The sequence below is a fragment of the Azolla caroliniana genome, unplaced genomic scaffold (genome assembly GCF_043228905.1).
Source record: "Azolla caroliniana isolate FFs.n. ecotype wild unplaced genomic scaffold, voAzoCaro1.0.p SCAF_14, whole genome shotgun sequence".
NCBI classification, from domain to species: domain Eukaryota; kingdom Viridiplantae; phylum Streptophyta; class Polypodiopsida; order Salviniales; family Salviniaceae; genus Azolla; species Azolla caroliniana.
The window spans coordinates 11312886-11337167 of record NW_028230449.1 but is presented as its reverse complement, the minus strand read 5'-3'; the positions used below and the strand labels follow the sequence as shown (position 1 = coordinate 11337167).

Below are 24282 nucleotides of genomic sequence, written 5' to 3'. Positions count from 1 at the left end.
GTTCACCAATTGTGTCGTGCCTTTCGGCTCCGGATCGTTGCGTGAGTCGGGTGGGAACCACAGAGGTCTTGGACTAGGAGAAAGAAGTTCGTGAGATAGAGATTAATTATGAATAAATAGCGAAGAGAAAGATAAGAAACTCGTGAATCACACGAGTATACTATATTAATTGGTACTTAGGGTGTTAAGAGAGAAGTAGATGTATAAATCGTGAATCCCACGAATAATTTTTGTATTGATTAATTCTTAATCCAAATAATCAACAACCACTACAATGTGCTCCCCATCCTTATATAGTGATGGGAGAGACTAAGCATAGCTACATGCTTTTTCTCATATGTTCATGCACCCTAAATGTGCATGTGATGCTTTTTTTTTTATTATTATTATTTCCTAAGTATAGGGCTCACGCACGCTAGATGTGCATGAGTTATTTTTTTTTTAGTGTCTCGTGCTTTTTCTTTTTCATATATTAAAGAAATACACGATTTACCTTTTAATAAAGGTATGCATAAATAAAGGTCTTATACATATTAAATCTATATTTAAAACACTTAAGATAATTTAATGTAATGGTAAGGTTGGGGTTTGTCAACGTGGAGGTGCAGAGTTCGAATCACGCCCTGCGCAGTAGTGAGTATTTCCTTTCTTTTTACATTTATGTCTCTTTATCCGGCTCTTCCTTGCCGGTATGCCGTTTTTCCTCCTTGCCGGTATGCCGTTTTCCTCCTTGCCGGTATGCCGTTTTTCCTCCTTGCCGGTATGCCGTTTTCTTCCGGTTCTCACCGAGCACTCCATTCTCTATCCGGAGGGACAAAAATATAATTTCCACATAGTGTGCAACCTACACTACGACAACGTCTGTGTACCCCTCGAGTCGTATTGGCATCGCGGTCTTGTAGAGGATGCCGCAATCCATTGTGCCACTCACGTATCGTAGAACTCGCTTAGTGCAATTCAAGTGAGTATCACGCGGTGTTTGCATGAATTGACTAAGGAGACCGACCGGATAACTGAGATCGGGTCGAGTGATCATGAGGTAGATGAGACTCCCGATGAGTTGCCAATACTGAGTCGGCTCACACGCTTTGGTGCTGGAGCTCGCATCTAGTTTGAGATTGCGATCGAGCGGGGTTGCCGCGGATTTGCACTCAGCCATACCGAACTTGTATAACAAGTTTAGGATGTCGTGCCGTTGAGAGATTATGATTCCGGCCGGAGTCCGAATTACCTCGATGTCGAGGAAGTAGTGGAGCTCCTTCATGTCTGTCATCTCGAACTTGTCGGAAAGGAGGGATTTGACCTTATTGATTTCGATGAGATGCTCACCTGCAATGACTAGGTCATCCACATATAAGATGATGACGATCGAACTTGAGGAATCACTTCATATGTAGAGGGAGTTGTCCGATTTTGACATACGGAAGCTGATTTGATGAAGATATTGCGTTATCTTCAAATGCCAAGCACGCGGTGCTTGCTTGAGGCCGTAGAGTGGCTTCTTGAGTCGGCATACAGCTTTCGGATGGGTGCTCGAGGTGAAGCTGGGTGGTTGTATCATGTACACCTCCTCTTCTAATTCGCCCTGTAGAAAGGCGTTCTTGACGTCCATTTGATGGAGGTGCCACCTTTTCGCCGTGGCAAGCGCAATTACGGTCCGTACCGTCGTCATCTTTGCCACCAGGGCAAAGGTCTCCTCGTAGTCAACTCTGTGCGTTTGGGCGTAGCCTTTTGCTACGAGTCGCGCTTTGTAGCGGTTGACGGAACTGTTGGTGTTGTACTTACTTTGTAAATCCATCTGCATCCGATCGCCTTTTTGTGTGGTGAGATGGGAACGAGATCCCATGTCTCGTTCTTGCGTAGTGCCTGCATCTCCTCGTTCATGGCTTTGATCCATCGCGGATCCTTGGCTGCTTCGGAAAATGTTTCCGGCTCGCGTACTGTTGCCACCTTCATCATAAAGGCATAGTGATATGCCATGTAGTCGTTGTAGCCGAATCGACTGACTGGATTCTTTTCACGGGTGGAGCGATGGAGCTTTTCATTTGCAGAGATGAGGGCTTTCTTAGCTCTGATTGGTACATCGAAGCTGCCAAACTCATTTTATGTTAGAGGCAACGTCTCTTCTTTGGAGAGGATAGCATAAGGCATTATTTTGTGCTTTGCAACCTTTTTCATCAAGGATGGGTTCAACAACCAACAAATGGGTCTAATGTTGCATTTTATAATAGAATAATTTCATGTTTTATTTTTATATGATTATAGTTATAATGCATTTTAGTGTTTTATTGATCTAGATTGGTACAAGGTTTAGACCTTACAAATACATATTTCTTTAGGAGTTACCAACAATCACGATGTCCCATTAACCGCCTTTACAAGAATCATCCTTTTGTTGGGATGGCAAAGTTCAATTGACCTTCAAGTTTCTCAAACATGCCTTCATATTGGCATGGTACTATCCTCCATCCAACTAACTCCAAGCAAGCCCGTTTAGTTCAAGTAGATGGCTCAATTTTGCCCTTGTCACCATCCTACCCTAGTTGGATGATTGTGGTATCCTACATATTATCACACTCTACTCCCAATTTTTTGCTCACCATATGATAAGTTGTTGATCTCTATCATCTCCACATTTGAGGGATGGCATGCTTACTTTTTGAGGGTTCAAAATCACCCCTGGGTGGTCATAGATTACAAACCTCATGTACTCTACCATCCATACCTTTGTTAGTTAGCAAGATTACTGGGCCAACTTTCTCGTAGGTGAAGATTTCAAATCTCACTCTAACCATGATCCCAAAAAATAGACACCCTTTCTCACTAGATAAAGTTTGAGCTGTATATGAGGGATGATGTTTGCCCCATCTTCTAATGGCTTTCATACTCTCTTATTATTATTGATGTTGTTACTTTCTCTCTCTCTCTCTCTCTCTCTCTCTCTCTCTCTCTCTTTCGTCACCGTTGAATTGCTCTTGCTTTTCTTAGATGTGGGTGGTAGAATGAGATCATAGATCCAACCATTATTTTATCTAGTTATACTTCATTCATTGTGATTTGACCCTTTAACTCCTTTGAGATGATTGACTTAACCTATTCAAATATCCAGTAAATTATCCTATTCTTAATAAGGCATTAAAGCCCGCTTAATATTTATAGATGCCAGATCATGTACTTGTTTATTTTAGAATAACTCGTAAGATAACCAACACTTGGCATGCTCCTGGGACAATATCTTATATGCTCCAAACAAACCAAAAAGAAAGAAAAGTGAGATGTGTCCTTTTTAAGTATAAAAAAAATTTGATTGAGGGAAACACAGAGCCACACATGTTTCGCGTTGCATTGGGAGCCACACCATTAATAAGTGTATTTTTCTTTCTAGAATTAGTTTAATTTGCAGGGGTTAGTGCTACTCCATATTGTAAGGGTCACTCAAATAGTGGCTTACCCTTCACCTTTGTGCGAGTTTTGTCTAGCATTCCAAGTTTTAGCTAGGGTTAATGTGGAAAGCCTAGTTTAACATACTTCAATGTCAATCTAAGTTTTTGCTACATCATCCAAATTCAAGAAGTATACCACTTAATCATGACATCTTGAGACCTCGTGGAAACTCTGTTAGTGATGTTAAGTTCTCTTATTTTGATCCATCTTGTAACAACCAAGGTATAACATTAGATAATATTCAATGGTATGGGGCACCATTGGTATTTTATATTTATCATATTAAGATAGCATTGTAATGAAGGGCTAGCTATTCCCTGTTATATAGCTCAACACCTAAGTCTCCTAGACCAACTAAATATTGAAAGGTAGCTTGACCTTCACATGTATAGTAGTTGATGTGGGAGTGACCGGCTAAATATCGAATCTATATAGTGATACTTAAAGGTGTGATCAAACTAGTGTGCAATTTGGTCTTCCTCGCATAAAGCCGAAGTACATTGAGGTGTGACATCACTTCAAACAAGACTATGTCGAGAAGAATCAAAATTATGTTCCTAAACTGCACACATAGGACAATGTTGTGGATGCACATGCTTGCTTTGGTACCCCCCCCCTTATGGACATTATAGTACATATGTTGATGACCAAATCATCGATGGAGAGGGGTTGCCAGTGGGTCACAAGTTGATAATAGAGAGGAGATCCATGATCATGAAGGTTTGAGGATTGTGGTGCCTAAACGACAACCTTGGATGATATGATTAGAAATGGCAAGAACTCAAGACTTCATATAAAGGAGGATGTATAACGTGGTAATGAAGGGGATTCTCAAGGCAGAGAACTAGGATAGAGAGATAATGAAGGGATTCTTCTCTGAATGATCTGAAGAGCCTAGTAAAATACATATCCACGAAGAGAAGGAAGAGGGTATTTTGGTAAATATTGAAATGTATCAGAGAGGGTGGGTGGGTGGGTGGGGGGGTATGCAGGCGAATTTGGAAAGCTTCGAGGGTTTATTTATTTATTAGGGTTTTAGGCTCAAGCCTCAGACTATATAAATCACTGCGAGTTGGGAGGATTCTTTCTGTGCGTGTGTGTCAGGAAGACTCAGAGGGACAGACAGACAGACAGAAACAGCAGCGTGGAGCGAGAGGCCGCTGTAATTGGATCAATGGCTCAGAGAGGAGGCAGCAACAGCAACAGCAACAGGAGGCGAATCGAGGCTGCGAAGACAGGATCAGGAGGAGGAGGAGGAGGAGGTAGCGAGAGTCTCCTCTCCCGACTGAATGAATCTCTGTTTCAATCTCCTGTGGTGATACGATCGAAGAAAGCCGCCTCTGAGGTATTTCGGAGGACAAGGAACGCCTTCTGGTACATTGGAACCTCACTTCTTGTTCTCGCTGTCCCCCTAATAATCGAATTAGACAGAGAAGCTCAGCTCGTTGAGCTTGAAGGCCACCAGACCACTGTCTTAGGTGCTCCATCTCAGCCCCCCCCTGGCTTTCTTATGAGGGTTTAGTTCTACTAAGAGAGGATTTTTACATTTATGTACAATTTATATAGTGTTTCTAATTATTCTGTCGTCTTTCTTCTTCTTCTTCCTCTTCCTCTTCCTCCTCGTCTCTCTCTCCCTCTCTCTCTCTTGTATGATCCTACTTAATGGCTTAATGGAGGTGATACGAGTTACATTTAGATCCGATTATGTCTATTTTCTTGTGCATCCTTTCCTTTCGGGTTGTCTTTCTTGTTCCTTTCTTTAAATTTGTGTCTTATCCAAATCCGAAGGGAAATTGAACGTTTTTCCTTTGTCATATTGTAAAGATACTTTTACATGTTTTGTTAACCGAGATGCTTTATTGGACATGGTTTCTTTCCTCTCTATTTTTCTCTCTTGATAATGTCAGGATATTTCTTGTGAACGAGTAGTATTTGGCGCAGTTTTAAGATGATCCATTATTCTCTGAAATAATTTGGACAATTTAAAGCTTATTTTTATATCTTTTTATCGGCGTGGTTCAATCGGAGTTGTTATTTAGTCTTTTGGGAAGGTTTTCTTGCTGTGGTATGGTTGAAAATGTCTAGTCTTTTCTTTGAGATTTCTTACTGTGGCATGGTTGAGGATGATATCTAGTATTTCATCAGAGATTTTTTACTGCTGCATTGTTGAGGAAGATATCTATTCCCTCATTAGATATCTGTTGCTCCCTTAATTTGATATCTAGCTTCCTATTAGTGTTCTGGCGTAATTGAGGATTATTCATGTAGTTTCTCATTGCTTATTTGCCATAAATTTGAAGTAAAAATTGGAGGTTCCATCCTGTCATGTGGCCTGGTTTTAAATTACTTTTAGGCCTATCATTATGATATTTTACTTAGATAATTTCTTGGTTTTAGTTGGTGATTTGGAAATTTGTGATATAATTAATGATTTGATATATGTATCTTAAGATGATCAGTAGTTCATTTTAAAACTCATTTTCTAGCGTCTCACAGGGTTTTATGGTAGTTCTGACTTCTCATTATTGATTTGACATGGCTTCTAATGGTTTTGTAGTTCTCCTATGTAATGGCGTAAATTTAAATCCTTCTCTCTTGTGTCTCGCTTGTGGTTTTGCATGGTTAAAGGTGACTTCATAATATCACATATGTATGCTCTCCGATTTCACGCATATAAATTTGGCCATGCTTGCTGCTGTCATACTCTGCACTATAATAGTATGTATGATGCTACACTCCTACTTGGTTGCTTTAATTTCTTCCCTATCTTTGTATCTTCTCATTTCAGGTTTGTTATGAAAGTTAATTGTCTAGATCTTTTGTGACCAAATAGCGCTATTGTATGTAAGGCATTTCATGAAGCTTTGTTAACTATTTAAGAAAATTATAAATGGACTTATCTAATGTTGTAGAGGTTAGGAACTAGAGATTTTGAAATCACACGAATAAGGTCTTTTGTAGATCTTCAGAAGGGTTGATGCAAGGGTTTGTAATATATGTAAGAGTCATTTATCGAGGGTTTGTATGAGTTGTATGAAATTACAAGTTCAGAGGGTTTAGATGAGGAGAATTGTTACAATGATTGTGACTCCATATAGAAGAGATGATTGATAGCAAGCACACACATTCAGCCTTTGTTACTGTAGCTAAGGTCTATGGAGAACTTGGCGGTATTGTCTCCTTTTTATGATTCATACAGAATTACCCATGCAGCTGATTGTTTCATTTATTCAATGACTTTGATTGTGCAGCTTAAGCTTAAATGTTTTAAGTAAACTAGATTAAACTCCAAAGAAGCTCAAAAAAATCATTTGAAATTTTTGGAACGGTTTAGGGTTTATGTACCAGGCAGATGAATCTTAAACAAGTTATAAAATACTTTATATTTTTTCCAAGGGTAAATGAATTATCTGCTTTGCAGATGGATGGTCTTAAATGATCTAAATATATCAAAGACACATGATGCTTTGCATTAATGAACCAAATACTAGCACTGAATGCGATGTATATGTCTTAGACAGAAGAAAAATGTCTGCTGATAGAAGACAATCTCTGTTTAATGATCTGATCTGGAAACACAATTTTCACAAAATTGTGATAATCTCATCACTAATGAAAACTTACTTCCGGAAGGGAGTAATACCACTTCAGAAAACCACACATCAAAGAAGAAAAAACCAGTCTTTATGTAGTTGGTTCTATGTCTTTAGATTTTCATGGTATCATTCATACATACCCTAATATTCTATATTGTATTTGTCTTAAGAGGGTGTGGTTCGGTGTACCTGATTATCTTCATCACAGTCCAGTGCAAATGTTTTCAATGTTCTGTACGGTTTCATGCTTAATTCTGTGTCGATTCATAATGAATAATGAAAACACAACCTTAAAACAAACTGACCCAGCATGAATTAATTGTCAACACTATGTGTTGATTCGTAGATTTAGTGAGCTGAATATATCTTCTGTTTCATCAAATATAACATCACACTGAGGTGAAGAAAATATAAATAACAGTGAAGTCACCAGGATGGCGTTTGGCCCTCCTAACCTATATCAGTGCTTTTCTTAAGTCACAGCTTAAGCAAATAATTAGTGTGTAAGAATTGTTGTGATACAATGCGTTTTTAACTAATCAAAATCTGCATCATCATCATCTGGCAAAGGTTGTTCTGCAGCTTGCCTCAGTTCAGCTTCATGCCTGAAATAACATCATCGTCTTCGACTTAGAACTATACATTTGACATGATCGCAACTTGACTGGTATTGCAATATCTTGACATAGTTGCAATCAGTTAACATACTGTTGATTTAGTACAACAATCTTTAAGCATTTCTCAACAGAATCTCAATGTCCAAGAACAATATCTTAAACCATTGAGAAGCATCCAAGAACTTACTGTGCCTGTGTAGCTAAGTCGATTTGGACCTCGGGAGGAGCAAGGGCAGGTGATTCCACAAAATGAAGATTTGGATCTCTGAGAAAAATCCAAGGTCAATATTTCTAATTTCAGTCACCACCACAACAATATGACATGAATTAATTTGTTATTTTTCAAGAACATTGACATATAATAGAATTAACTAGTTTGTCAAATTTCAGTCACTAGGTTGATTGATGCATTAGGCTACTATTCCTAATTTATAAGCTTACCCAGACAACTTCCTGGCAAGATAAAGAAATGGTTTCTCAAAATTATAGTTGCTTTTGGCTGAGATTTCATAGTACTGGAGATTCTTCTTCCTATGGAAAGTAACTTGCTTTGCTTTCACCTGTCTGTTCTTGACATCAACCTTATTCCCACACAAAACGATAGGAATATTCTCACAGACCCTGAGGAAAAAAAATGAAACTTAAAACGAATTTCAAACTCTCTAAATAATATTTGACGAAAAACATCTGAAATAAAGGCCAATTTACTTTCAGATATTTGGAACATTAAGAATTGCTGATATACCATGAAAACCATTATCTTACCGGCAAAGATCTCTGTGCCATGTTGGTACATTTTTGTATGTCAACCGAGAAGTTACATCAAACATGATAATAGCGCATTGTCCATGAATACTACAATAAATCACATTTAAATCATTTAAACAGAAATAATAAAACAATAGATATTTATCTTTCACTAGCATAGTGTATTAAGGAGAATACATGTTGCAAGAATTCACACCATATTATCCATATATCTGATACTAGAATAATAGTAAGGATTGAAGATCAACGAAGAAATGGACTCTTAAGCCATAAGTATCCTTACACTAGCATAACGCATGTATCTGACACAGGCATAGCAAAGTATGTTTGACATACCTATCTGACAACAGCAGCATAACATTAAGAAAAAATTAAGAGGGGAAATGAGATATACTTACTAGTATCCATCACGAAGACCTCCAAACTTCTCTTGGCCAGCCGTATCCCAGCAATAGTACCGGATCTTTCCACAATTTGTGAAGAAATCTAGAGGATGCACTTCTACACCAATGGTAGCTGCGCAAAAAAGAAGCTTTGCCAAGTTTTACTTATAACCATTAACAGAACCAACATGTGATATGCGTTCAGACAAACAAAGTAATTTAAGCTTACGCTCATATTTCTTCTCAAATTCACCAGTCAAGTGACGCTTCACAAAGGTAGTTTTGCCTGTAATAAGCATCAGTAAGGAGAGTTAATTTCACATATACAAAGTTGGCAAAAACAGTCACTGCCAGAATTCATTTCATGTGGAACATTGTATACACGCACATGCAGATGATTATGCACACACAGACATACATATTGATATGATATATGTATATATAGTGAGATATAAACACATGAAGGAAGAGTAAATACCATACTGACTCAAACAATAATATTATATTATACCTGTCCCTCCATCTCCAACAATGACAAGTTTAAAGCTAGGGCAATCCGCTTGCTGACCTGCAAGAGCCTACGTATGAAGGCATAAGATTTCATTTAATAGTCTTAATCATTATTTCGACATTAAATAACTAGAGAACTAAATATTTAATGGTATCAAAGCCAACACATTCAATCTAGAATACATGAACAACCCTAATATTGTTGTCCATCATGTAAAATAGGGTCATGCATTATAGCACTTATACGCAGGCAAGTTTATAACGTGAACAGATGTTGCATATGAAAAAGCATCATGATCATCATGTCGACCATAACACAAAATTTGACGGTCAATATAAATCCAAGCAACATACTGGATTTGTTAATAGTTTCAGCTACCTTAAGATGATACGTAACTAATTCGTTGATCGTTGATCGACATATTCATGCATTAAGCCAAAGAAAGGGCATTGAGTGAGAAGAAGATCAAGAAGAGGAGCCCGAAAGATGAAGCAGAAGCACAGGAAAGATGATGAGGAAGAAGAGGAATTTGAAGAAGGCAACGACGATGAAGCAATAGCACAATAAAGATTCAGAAAAAGAAGAGGATCGCGATGATGATGAAGCAGAAACAGAATCAAGGAGGAGGAGGATTTGCTTACCATATTACTGGCCTTCTGTATGTGTTGTGTTGGATTGGATTGTATTGTTTATCGTGGCTTAACGAAGTGATGGGATGGCGATGGCGATGGCGATGGCTATGGCTATGGCTATGGCTGCTGCTGCTTCTCTTCTGCAGTCGCAATCGCAATGGAGACGTGTGGGATTCATCCATTTCATTCGAGGAGGTTTTTGAGGAACGCCCCTTCCGCTCCCCTCCCCTCTTCTGCGGACACGTGGCAGCATATCGACCGTCCATACGAATTAGCTTTACATCAACGCTACGTTGAGATGCCGCCACGTGTTACACTAACACACGCCACGCAGGCGCCACTGTGGATGTAGACGTTCTATTTTCTGAAGGAATACGGTTCACACACAATAATAACTCCTCCTCTTTTTAACATCAAAATTTAACACTACTATTGCTACTTCTTTTCAGGATTAAGCCATTCCCAACTTAGAGAAAAGGATTATGTGTCTTATGTATATATACACACACACACACACATACACATATGTACATTCATGGTTCCTCTGCTTGCCTCATGTTCGATGCGTATTGGAAAAAACCCCCATGCATGTGTGTGTGTGTTTTTTTTACGTATAATACACCACTCATTGTTGTGCTTTGCGAGAGATTGATGTTTTCTGGAGGACAGACGTCCTACACGAGGACGTGACAATCAGGCTACGGTCAATTGAAGCTGGAAAGCTCTTGTACATGACCACACCACTTCCTACACCAACTCTCTATTTGAAAGAAATAGAAACCAATCTTATATTCTTCGATATTTGCATGAAGAAGGAAAGTTCCACCACATTAAAAGGCACTTGGATGACTATATAATAGACGTGTCCTTTGTCTCGAAAATATAGATCTCAAAATCAATGATGATGGTCAAGTGTTAGATTTTGTCCCATTCTTGGTCACATTTCTTATAGACATATAATGGATATGCTGATCAATATATGCAAACTAAAAACAATGCAATTCTTACAATGGAGGAGTATAAGGAAATCTTGAATTCCGAAGAATTGAAGGAAAAACATTTGAAAGTGGAATGAATGTTTCAACGAGATTCAAGCTGATGGTAGTGAACCAAGCGAGGATGCTCATCAATCGTCCTCATATCGCTATCATCGTTGGGCCCTAGCCTCAAGAACTCTCACACTCACCTCATTAAGAATATCCTAAATTAAGCAGTTAACTTATATCTCACAAGGGCCTAACTGTTAAGTACATTCACATGTAAAAGCAATTTAGATTACTTGTAATGGCACTTACAACACAACACCTCTATTAATTAAAGGAGTCACCCAACACATACAAGAAAAGAAGTGATTAAGGTTTGGCTAAATCGGTTGGTTTGAGAGAAGCCGGATCGGTTATCAAGACTGATTGTTCAAAGTTATCTCTGTTGCCCGACTTGATTAGACTAATTTTTCCTTAAGCCCATCTAGTGCTGAAATGACAAGAATCGGTCAACTGCGAGACACTTGGACATCTCATTTGATATGTTTTCGGCTGTGGAAATCTTCTTGAGGCCAAGCTTACTTGAGGTTAGACAGTCCCAAACGAAGTGGTATCAAACGTCGATGTGCTTCGAGGCATTGTGTTGGACAGGGTTCTTCGATAAGACGATAACACCTTGACTGCCGCTATAGAGAACTGGAGCCAAATTGAGATCGACTTGTCAAAATGTACACGCTAGCCGACCAAGCCATAGAGCCTCTTTTGCCGCATCGGACGTGGCTACATATTCGTCTTCGGTGGTTGAAGTTGCCTTGCACTCATGGAGTTTCAACTTCCATGAAATTGCTCCATTGTAGAATTTGAAGAAGTATCCCGTTGTGATGTTGATCATGGTGTACGTGAGCAAACGGAAAAGAAAGTTGCGAATCTGGGAAGTAAGCATCGGGCTTCTTGTCAAAGAAAGAGGAGAAACGAAAATAGCTTGTGTTGATATATCAAGATGATTACAAAGTATTTATTGTTACTCTTTTCTTACAATAATATAACTTATTTATCTCATTACAGTAGTATTTCATGTCTACTGTTATTCCCCTCCCCTTTTGATAAGATTACTCTTCCCCTTTTTATACATGAGGAAGGTGGGTGCATGAGTGCCAAGTGTCACCCATGCATGAACAAGTGGGTTCATGAGTGGCAACTGTTACCCACGTATTAGGAAGGTGGGTGTATGAGTGCCAAGTGTCACCCATGCATAAGGGGCACCTACTTTAGTGGGTAATAGCTAAAATACTTGATAAAAATGTGCTTTGAGTAAGTATTTATCTTTAAAAGTGGGTAATAGCTTTAATAGCTAAAATAGCTGATATTGATAATAACAAGTGTGTTGATAATAAGTATTTAGCTTTAAAAGTGGGTAATAACTTTAATAGCTAAAATAGCTGACAGTGATAATAACAAGTGTGTTGATAATAGGTCTTTAGCTTTAATAGCTAAAATATCTAATAATGATAATAGAAAAATGTGTTGATAACATGTATTTAGCTCTAAGATATTATGTTTTTCCGTAGATTCAACTAGTTATTTGCACATAATAAATTATCATCCTATGACGAGTGATTCTTATTAACTTATTAGCTATCGCTTAGCTAAACAACCATTTACAAAGATTTGAATCAGTTTGTATAATTTGGTAACGGTTATTTTCTCATCGTGGCACGAAAACGTCACAACATCCTCCCCCTCTAGACCCGCATATCCTTCGACATGCGCCAATGAACATCTCCTTCTTCAACTTCATGGATGTCATCTTCTTTGAGGAAGTTAACACTTTGATCTTCCTTTAAAATTTGACTCATAAGATGCCATATCATGTCCGCACGAGTTAATTCGTAATTCTTCTTGTTGAGATATCAAGCTCAACTAGATTTAGTTAGTTAGTTAACACACGTAACTTAGTAGTTACCTAGATAGAATCTAGTTAGTGTGTTAACCTTAAAGCCTTAAATAGGATTTTGTACTTGAGTGTGATACATTGTAGATCCTCCACTCCCATGTTCATTTAATATAGGACTTATACTTTTTGTACCTATAGTCTACTCATGCATGTGCACCTTTGCACATGAGATATATATATATATACCTCATTGTGGGTATTTTTGTATTTGATGATGGTTAATTAATATAGAGGAAAGGTCTTTGCTAGACTCTTGTTAATCATCCCCCATTTACATTATTGTTCATAAGTGTATCTTCCTCTCTCTCTTCCTCTCACACACATACACACACAAATCATATAATCTTCCGTTGTTTAACTACTCACATAATTAGTAACTAATTAACCCTAGTTAATTACCTAATTATTAACACTTCTTTATTTCTATCATTCTCCTGCCTAACAGTAAGAAATTGAACACTCCTTTTACCATTGGTACTTCGAATCCTAGCATATGGCGAGCCATCTTCAAGCACCTTCGTCTTCAGATGGAAGAGCCGTGGTCGATTACGACCATGACCAGATCTTCAAGGTTTCCAATCTTCACAAGTGTTTTAGTTGTTGCTCTCGCCCAATGTTTCTTAGCATAGTAGTTTTTTAGCTCTTTCAGCTTCTCTTCAAAAGTTGTCGTCGCAATAGCTTGTGAACCAACAATGGAAGAGCTTGGTTCACCTTTGATGACTTCCACCATTGATTTCTTTACTTTATTTCCTAGGTTTTCAACGGCTTCAATACTTTGCCATTTTCTTTTAATTCCATCTATTAGTGCATCATGAAATTCTTTTTTAGCTATGCCCAAAAGCTCCCTCAAGGAAAGCTCCACTTTGCTATCGAAAATTCTTTCTTCCATTACTTTTTTCAAATAAGTTGAAGCGTCAATATCTGACAATAATTTGAATGAGGGACTTTTCTTATCTGTACCTTTTTCAACGTCAAGGCTTACCATTTTCAGTTTTTTCGTCTCAGACCTCTTTTTAGTGCTTCTTAGCTCCCTCTTCTTGTTATCTTCATTTTCCGCCCATTTCCATTTCTCTTCCATGATCACTTCATGGGCCTGGTTTGTTGCAACCTTCGTGAAAGCTGAGAGGCCATCCGCTGGATCTTCCCAACTAGTATTGCTTCTGACAACATCACCTCCAGACTTCAGCTTTTCAAACTCAATTTTACCCTTTCTTGTAGCTTTCAAAATACACGACCAAAATTCAGATTCGGATCCTCCACCAACATGGATGACTGTAGTTATTGGTTGATAGACAACTTGCGTCCTAGTTGTTTCTGCATCTTCCATGATCTTTCTCATACCACCTCTTCTAAAGTTAGTTCGGAGAGGTAATCGAGCTTCAGAAGAATGAATTTTACCATCTTTGAAGAATATCACCCCTCTGTCTATCGCTTCTTGATAGTTATCACACCCTCCTCTTGTATGGTCAACGCTATCATACCATATGCATCTTCTTTCAAAATCTTTTTGGGGCTACAAGGATTTTTCTTCTTATTATAGCCTTGCAACATGTAATGAAAGATCTCATATACCTTTGATAAGATCGTCCATCACCGTTTCAGGTACCTTGGAAATAGTTGACAGACTCCCACTATCCTCCTCGATGCAAGTCTTCATTTCATCTTGAGAACTGATCTAGTTCATACCCCTGACAATCGAAAGATCTTCACACCATTGGGCTCTTTTGTTGATTCTTGTTGAGAATTGAACTCAACTTCCCCTAGAGAGAGTGTTCACACTAGTCAATGGACATCGTACTAGGATATGTTTGTAATTAGTAGAAACTTGGGCACTTGCCCTAGATCAGTTGGTATTTAAACCAACCTCTTGTAACCTAGTTACTATTGAACGTAATATACAATTTCTTGTTTTGAGGGCTCTCTCCCTCTTCCTCCCTCCTTCCCTCCCTCTCCCCCTCTCCCCCCCCCCCCCTCTCTCTCTCTCTCTCTTGTCTCATGCACACACACACACACACACAATCCTTCCTCTACATAGAATCACTCTCGATTCTTGACATGGTATCAAAGCGCGTGGTAGCTTGATCCAAGCCCATCGCCTTCACGTGTGTTGTGCTCAAGCTCACAGAGAACCGACTGATTGCAATAGCAACGATTCCTGCACAACTCACTTCAAGAGTAGAAGAAGTTCGACAGTGAACACCTAGATGTGAAGCGCTCTTCTCACCAAGAAGCTCGATAGAACAAACTTCGCATCTTTGGAGTAAAAGATGCATCAGTACCTTGTCGGACAAGGTTATTGGAGCTACATTGAGGGAGCTCACGAAATGCAACCCAACCCAACACGCGCCGACTACCTAGCGTGGGAGCAGGCCGCGAGCCGTGTGTGTTACCGGCCGGCAAAGGATTCCAGAGTGGGAAACGGAGAGTTATTTAAGTAGTAGGAATGTGGTTGTAATTAAGCTATGAGTGTGGACGGACGGACCGGAAACGGTATGCCGTTCCGGATCCGGACCGATCCCGAACAGACCGGAAACCTATTTAAAGGCCGGATACAATGTAATCATTAGCGGTTAATTAATGAAAGCTTAAGCGTTGTTATCTCTCTATGTTAATTGCCGTTCTGTCTTAATTGTTATATCTTACGCATGTGTTATGAAAGACGATCATAATAAGTAACTTAATCAAGTAGGATTAAGCGTTGAGGCAGATCCGGTTGCCGTAACACCCTTTGGGGAAGTGTCTTCCGTAGACACCCTGTGTTAGGCCATTGTCCGGCCCTAAGAGTTAACACAGTTTTTGGCGACCACGATTCCTGTTTTTGCAGCGAACGACGGCACGGATGGATGTCTAGATCAACGCACGACCTGGTTACAGATCGAACTCGACGCCTTGCCGAAAGGCAAAGGAGACACGAGGCTTTCCAGCGAGCGGTGCAGGAAATTAGAGCGGATCGCTCGTTTTCCAACGTAATCCGGAGAGTAGCGGAGGACTCCCTCTGGTTACAGCAAACATCGCACCCGGACGACGGCAACAGCCTAAGCAGCCTCCGGGAAACCGAATCCCTTCTCCATGCGTTGGCAAACGGAGAAGGCGAAGCAAAAGCCTTTTCAGCATATGAATCGGACTCCGAAGGGGAATACAGCGTGCACACGAACTACCGTAGCAGCAACGAAACCCTGGGCGGACCGGGGGACCAAGGATCGGATACCTTACCGACATTAGAACCGGAAGTGCTAACGCTGGAACCCCCAGAACCAGCAGAGGAAGAGTGACCGCCGACACCGGAAGTCAAAGAGGAGAGGCTGTTGGGAAACAAGGTCGTCTATGTGGAAGATCAAGAAGCATTCGATTGCTGTTGAGTACCTGCGTATGACAGTTTCTAGGTCGTTGCACAGAGAGAGAGAGAGAGAGAGAGACACAAAAGACTCTTTATTCCACAAAGCAGTAATACAACAACCCAACCTTACAAAAAGGTTACAAGGTCACTATATATAGTGACCGACTTAGGGCAACTACCCTTTATGCTAATTACATAAATGGCCAAAACGGGATAGTGTGAATACGTCCATTATACACATGTATTCGACACTCCCCCGTAATGGGCGTATACATGGGTTATCTAAGATTATAGGTATAGACTTAGGTTCTCGGACATATCAGCTTTGTTCGAGTCGGCAGGGTCCGAAGGCAGAAGACCGAACTGGTCGGGTCGGAACAGTTGAAGCCGATCATTAAGGAACTGATGTCGGTTGTCGGGAACCATCCTGCTCTGTGTCCGGCTCTAACCGGACTGGTTTGTCGTTACGCCCATCTGATGCCGAAGAGACCGAAAACGGTCTGCCGAAAGACACTTGGTCATTCCATCTGCGACATTGTCGGTTGTGGATATTTTCTTTAGACCGATTTTCCCTGAAATGACGCAGTCCCGAACGAAGTGATATCGAACGTCGATATGTTTGGAGGCGTTGTGGTGAACCGGATTTTTCGACAAGGCAACAACACCTTGACTGTCGCTGTAGACAACTGGAGCCGAGTCATGGTCGACTTGTCGAAACGTGTGCGCCAGCCGACCGAGCCACAAAGCTTCTTTTGCTGCGTCGGACGCAGCTACATATTCTACTTCGGTCGTTGAGGTCGCTGTGCACTCCTGAAGTTTCGACTTCCACGAGATTGCTCCATTGCCGAATTTGAAGCAGTATCCGGTTGTTGATTTCCGACTGTCTATACAGCCGGCGAAGTCCGAGTCGGTGTAACCGACTACGCCTGAGGTTCGGTTCGGACCGAAAAGAATGCCGTGGTCTTTTGTGCCAGCCAGATATCTGAACACATGCTTGACTGCGTTCCAATGCGATCGGCCAGGATTGTGCATAAATCTGCTAACGACTCCTACGGCGTGAGAAATATCAGGTCGTGTCGCGACCATCAGGTACATAAGGGAGCCGACTGCCGGTGCATACGGTACCGACTTCATATCTTCCCCCTCCGGACCGGATGTCGGGCAGTCTCGCTGAGAGAGCCGAAGATTCATGGGGAGCGGGGTTGAGGCAGATTTGGCTGATTGCATGTTGAAGCGTTCTAAGACACGTCGGGTATAGTCGGTCTGAGACAAAAAAAGATGTCATTTATCGCGATGCCGACTAATCTTCATGCCAAGGATGTGTCGTGCCGGACCGAGGTCCTTCATGGCAAACTTCAACCGCAGTTGCCGAATGAGATCGGCAAGTTCGCCCGCGTGGCGTCCAGAAATTAGCATGTCGTCCACGTAAATGATGAGGAAGATGGGTGATCCATCTTGAGCTGTGTTGGTGAAAAGACAATGGTCCTCATCGCTTTTTGAGAAGCCGATCGATTGGATGAAGTCGTCGAACTTCTTGTACCATTGTCGCGGTGCCTGTTTGAGGCCGTATAGACTCTTCCTGAGTCGGCAGACTAGATGTTCTTGGCCAGTCGCCACGAAGCCTTTTGGCTGCTCCATATAAATTTCCTCGTCAAGATCACCATGGAGGAAGGCTGTTTTGACATCTAGCTGAATCAGCTCCAAGTTGTCGGCTGCCACTACGCCGAGTAGGAAACGAAGGGTTGTCATTTTCACCACTGGTGAAAAAATCTCGTCGAAGTCGACGCCATATTCTTGTCGGAAGCCCTTCGCAACTAATCTGGCCTTGTACTTTGGGGTGGTCGAATCAGACGTCTCTTTTAGTCGATAAACCCACTTGCAAGGAAGAGCACGTCGGTTCCTAGGTAAGTCGACCAGATCCCAAGTCTTGTTTGCCCGAATGGAGTGCATTTCCGACTCCATCGCCAGATGCCAGGTGGCTGAATCGACAGATGTCGATGCTTCTTCGTAAGACGTCGGTTCGCCGGCGTCGGTGAAGAAAATTCCAGGAGAATACCTCTCCGGAGGTTGCGACAGTCTCTCGGATCGTCGAGGTATGATTGGACTGGTCGCATCGGGTATCAAGGTCGGATGGTCCGAAAGCGGATTGTTCTGCGGTGCCGAGTCGGGGTTGTCCGAGTCGGTAGTGTAAGGTTCAGCTACCCGTGAAGCTGACCGTGTGTTGAGAGCGGGGCCTTCTTGAAGGGTCGGCACATCGGAAAATGTTACCCTTCGGACTTCGATCGGTTTTTCGACTGATGGATTCATAGCCGACTCGTTGAACACAACGTCCGAACTTCGAACGATTTGTCTGCGTTCGGGGTCCCAGAGTCGGTATCCCATTTCGCCGTCGGATCCATATCCAAGGAAAATGCATTTCCTGGACCGAGGTGCAAGTTTTCGGCGATCATCTTTCGGAATAAGGGCGTACGCCTCGCATCCGAAGATCCTCAGCTTGTCGTAATTCGGCTTACTGCCGATCCATAGTTCCTGAGGAATTTGAAGTCCTAGAGGTCTACTTGGCGACATATTGATTATGTGTACTGCCGTGAGTAGAGCCTCTGCCCAGAAGCCATCCGACAGTCCGGAGTGTTGGAGCATGGAAACTGTCCGTTCTTGGATTGTCCGATTCATGCGTTCGGCAATCCCGTTTTGCTCCGGACTGTGTGGTGCCGTAAATTCACGTCGGATGCCGCGTTGTCGGCAGAATTTGACGAATTCTTCGGATTTAAACTCTCCCCCATTGTCTGTCCGAAAGCATTTCAGCTTTCGGTCGGTTTGATTTTCTACCATAGCGAGCCAATCGGTGAAGATCGAGAAGACCCGATCTTTGGTGCGAATTGGATAAGCCCACACCTTTCGAGTCGAATCGTCAATAAAAGTGACGAAGTAAGAGGCACCGCCGAGAGACTGATGCGGCATTGGGCCACAGACGTCCGAGTGGACCAAATCAAGAGGTCTCGTTTCTCTTGGTGCTGATGTCGGGTGTGATGCGGCTGCTTGTTTGCCATACTGACAATGCTCGCAGAATTGATGGTCGGAGAAGGAGAGTTTGGGGATGTATCCGGCTCTAGATAGATGCGTAATGCCGGCCTTGCTGAGGTGTCCTAATCTTCGGTGCCATAGTGATGACACAGGGATATCCACCAAAAACAGGTTACCCTCTCTGAGCGTAACATGTAACGGATACAGTGAGTGTATCTTGGGTCCTCTAGCAAGCAGGAGGTTCCCCCTGTGGAGTGTCCACCCTCCCGAAGAAAAACCGGCACGAATGCCGTCTTCATCTAGTTGTCCGACTGAGATCAATGGCCTTGAGAGCTCGGGTACATGTCGGACATTGTGAAGTACAAGTGTAGAGCCACCTGCAAGGTTGAGCTCTACTGTGCCGATTCCGATGATGTCACAGTGTTGTGAGTTGCCGACTCGAACTGAGTCGGAGTGACGGATCGTATATTGCCGAAATTGGGATTGATGAGGAGTCACGTGAAATGACGCACCCGAATCCAAGAGCCATGTGCTCGATTCTTCAGTCGTGAGCAGAACTTCTGAGCCGACTGGATTTTCGATTGATAGTATATTCGGGTCGTTTGGTAGCACATCAGCTGAGAAGCTGACGTAATTGATCTCCTCATGCCGGCCACTCTTCTTGTTGTTCTTGTTCTTGAGTGCGCGGCAGTCGGCTTTGATGTGTCCGGGTTTCTTGCAATAGTTGCAGATTCGGTTATCCCGTGACTGGCTCCGTCTTCGCTGATTGTTCGGCGGCCGTGAGGAATCTCTTCCTCGTATGTTCGATCGGTCTGTCGAACCTTGTACTACGTAAGCGTCGTCTGTTGAGTCTTTGGCGAAAGACTTTCTCCGAGCTGCTTCGGTCAGGATTGTGCTCGTGACTTCGGAGTATTTAACAGCCGTGGTTGACGCGTTGCACACGGTTGTGACGAAAGTTTCCCATGATGAGGGAAGGCTGCTCATGAGTATCATTGCTCTGAGTTCATCCTCGATTGCCGTCCCCTGTGATGAGATTTGGGAGCTTATGCTTTCGTACTCATTGAGATGTGCTTGAACCGAATCGGATTCTTTCATCCGCAAGTTGTAGAGGCGCCGGATCAGAAACATCTTCGTTGCGGCGACCTTCTTTTCGTAAGTGTCCGACAGTGTTTTCCACAGTTCGAATGCTGTCGTACACGATTGCACCGTAAAGTATACCGATTCCGATAGGTGCATCCGAATTGTGGCGCGGACAATTCTGTCCAGCTTCTGCCACTCAATTGGTTTGTATCCTTCTGGAGGTTCTTCATTTTCGATGGGATCGATTTGCCCCTTGAATATGAGATAGTCCTGCATTTGTTCCTTCCAGAAGTTGAAGTTCGATCCATCGAACTTTCGTAGACTCATTTCTGACGAGCCGGATGTTGATGCCATCAAGTTCGGTTTTGGTTGACGAAGCTCGGTTCGGAGTTGACTACGAACCTTGTTGGAGTGCAGCCAGTTGGCTCACCCGATATCGTTCTAGTCGGATTTGAACCCGAGTCGGTTCGGCTTCGGAACTTGCTCGAATTGACTCCGGTAACTTGAGGGACAGAACCGACTGGTCTTCCCGAATGTTGCCGAGTCGGAGTGAGCCCGGTTCGCTTCGGATATATATGCCGAATACCGATTATTGAAACCGATTATCTGGACCGATTCTGCTTCGGGTGGCTGCAGCGACGAGAGAGACAGATCCAACTGATCCTCCTGAATGTCGATCAGCCGGATGAAGCGCGAATTGGGGTTGTTGTCTTGAGACCGATCTGCACCGAGTGGTTACAACGAGCGGCGTTTGATGACCTCTTCGGATGCCGTTTAACCGAGTGGAGCACGATCGTGTCAATGTTGCACAGGGGGATTTCACCTCGAGTGGTTACGATCACAAGGAACAGAGTACAACCTGCTGGCTTACTCCAAGTGAAGATGATCTAACGCGATGAGATGCGAGCCTCGTTTTTCTTCTTCTTCTCTCTTCTTCGAATGACGCAAGAAACCGAATGCTGTGCAGGCTGAGACGACGGCCGACAGCGGATTGAAGGACCGAATGCTGTGCAGGCTCTGATACCAGATGTTGGGAAACAAGGTCGTCTATGCGGAAGATCAAGAAGCATTCGATTGCTGTTGAGTACCTGCGTATGACAGTTTCTAGGTCGTTGCACAGAGAGAGAGAGAGAGAGAGAGACACAAAAGACTCTTTATTCCACAAAGCAGTAATACAACAACCCAACCTTACAAAAAGGTTACAAGGTCACTATATATAGTGACCGACTTAGGGCAACTACCCTTTATGCTAATTACATAAATGGCCAAAACGGGATAGTGTGAATACGTCCATTATACACATGTATTCGACAGAGGCCTCCGTCACCAAAGGAAGAGGAAAAACAACCGACGCCGGAAACAAATCGGGAAAGACCACTGACGCCGGAGAAAATTCCGGAACGAGCACCAACACTACCAGCTCGCGCACCGATACCGGACAACGACATGCCGTTCCAGTACTCCAAGTATAGAGATGATCCGGACGTGGAAGCTCATGTGAACGCCTTTGAACAGACATGGGAAGCCAACCATGTGTCCCGGCGATTGACCCCGGAGGAAGAAGAACGCTCTAAGATAGCGGAATTTGGCGTCACATTGGAGGGACCGGCAGCAAGATGGCGCCGGACGCAGGACCTGTCTACCATCAACACCTTTGCAGATTTAAAAGCTAAATTCTTGCATTTTTTTCAAAAGGAGGTGGACCAGACCGTAATGGTAGGCTTATTTTATACCATCCGGCAAGAGGCAGGGGAGAGCATTCCCCAATTTGTCATCCGGTTTCAACGGATGCATAGTCAGCTTGCCCGCGCACCCCCGGAGGAGGAATTACGGACTATATTCCTAAACGCGCTGTCGTGAAGATCCGTCACTACGCGCGGATCGTGAGGCGGAACCGCCGGGGTTCTGGACCAGAAGGATTTAGAGTCGATACAAGCTTTGGCGAGAAAGTACTTAAGATAGATTGGGAAAGAGAGAAGATGAGATTACACGATTGATTTCAAAACGAATTTCTTCTTCTTAATTTTCATACAAAAAAACCGTGTTTTTCTCCTCCCCCTTCCCTCTTTTATAGATGCTCTCATGCACATGATGCATGTGAGGGTACAAGACATGCATAAATTGCATGTTTGCCATTTGGCGCTTAAGTATTACATGTGGTGCATGCTAACCATGTCACTCATTTTAGCACTCATGGATGAGAATTTACATGTAAAAGTATAATGATAAAAATATAATTTCAACTAAATACTATGGCTTAATGGTAAGCCATTTGACTCCTAACTTGGAGGTGCAAGGTTCGAATCCATACTTGTCCTCCTTGTATATGTATATACTTTTATATATTTATTTTATCTAGTCGCCGGTTCGCAGGATACCGTTGCCGGATGCCGACGCCGACGCCGGATACCGGTCGGATGCCGTCGGATCACCGGCTCCATCGCCGGTCCGGTTTTGGTTGGCCAAAACCCTTTTCGAGTAGCTAGCCACCTCCACTCTAAGTTCAAGTTACCTTGAACTCTCTATGCTCCACACATAGACACAAAGATAATATCTTTTGCTCCACCTTATATATGATGAGAGCCGTATTTGTCGTGCCTATGTGGGATATCTCACAATTTTCTCTTTTCTTTTCACAAACTTTATACCCTCATATCTTGACATTTAGTTGTCCATTTCTCGTGTAATAAAGTGCATTCGAAACCTCCATCATTTTGTACTTAGATATTAAAAATGTTATCTTCACAATTATTGTATTACATGATTCATACTCGATTTTGTACGTTTTATGGGATTTTCACACTATTGCCGAAAATCTTCACGACAGCGCTCCGGGAACCTCTACGCACGGTTTGCACGGTAATTGACTTCTGCACAAGTACCATCGACCAGGTCATTGACCGGGTGAGAGAGATGGAAAAAACAAGCTCCTGGCTCACACTGGGAGCACTTTAACGGGCGTTACCGTCTGATGAAGACCTCCGGTTTCGGCAAGCAATACAGTGCACAACCTGCTTGAATTCCGGACACTCGGTTCTAGAATGCACTATGAGGATGCAATGTGTAATCTGTCAATCCAAGAGCCATACGAAGGATAGGTGCGAGTATAATCTGTTGAACCGGCAAGCACCGCCCGTCCGACAAATTGAGCCATGCAGCAGCCGGGATGAAGAAGACGAACGTTGGCGGCGAATGGACCGCGACCGACCAGCACAGGATGTCTGGCACAACGATCGACAGGAAAATGATGTCCGGTACGGTGATTAGCGGGATAATTATGACCGGTATGATCGGTACCAGGTTTACAATAGACGATACGAACATTACGACCGGGAGCACTCCCCCGGGTATCGTCAGCAACGGGAGGGATACGGCAGATATAACGGGCAACCCCGTCAAGAGTACCGAAATAAGAAGAGCTATAACAAAAAACGACATTTTAAAAAAGGCGGCTACCCCCGGGATCCGGAACAAGGAGCTCCAAGCAGCCAACCGGTACAAAACCCCCCGCGTACCGCAGGACCTGCCCCGGGTACAACAGACAATGCCGAATCTAGCAATACCCGGAAAGCCTACTGCTACTACTGCCGACAGGAAGGCCATTATAGTAACCAATGCCCGGTGAAGAGCTATGAAAAACGACCGGCGGTAAATATGGTAGTCCCTGAGGTGGCAGATCTGCAGTAGGTGACCACAAGGTCGAAGGGCATGGCCAAGGAATGGGAGACGCAGGAGACCATTTGGAAACAAGCAACGGAATGGGTAAAGAAAGCAAACGAACAGAATGTCCCAGATTTACAGTGGCAAAAGGAGAACACCGCAGGGCTTGCCGGCGGTAGTCACTCCGAGAACGAGACATGGCAGGCGTTGCAAGAGTGCCAGATTACGTTGCCACTAGGAAGACTCCTACAACTCGTGCCAAGATTCACGGAAGGACTGAAGACGGCCATGAC

General features: G+C 42.8%; 1 protein-coding gene across 1 annotated transcript; it reads right to left on the bottom strand.

The window, feature by feature from the left end:
• Positions 1 to 7366: 7366 nt before the first annotated feature.
• On the bottom strand, positions 7367 to 10090 carry LOC147855451 (GTP-binding nuclear protein Ran1A-like). Its single transcript, XM_087330702.1, has 8 exons — positions 9961 to 10090; positions 9320 to 9386; positions 9038 to 9094; positions 8824 to 8941; positions 8423 to 8512; positions 8099 to 8278; positions 7845 to 7922; positions 7367 to 7645 (listed from the first exon to the last, which is right to left on the bottom strand). Exons 1-8 carry the CDS (start codon positions 9961 to 9963, stop codon positions 7576 to 7578), a joined length of 663 nt encoding a protein of 220 aa, XP_087186828.1. The 5' UTR covers positions 9964 to 10090; the 3' UTR covers positions 7367 to 7575.
• Positions 10091 to 24282: the final 14192 nt, after the last annotated feature.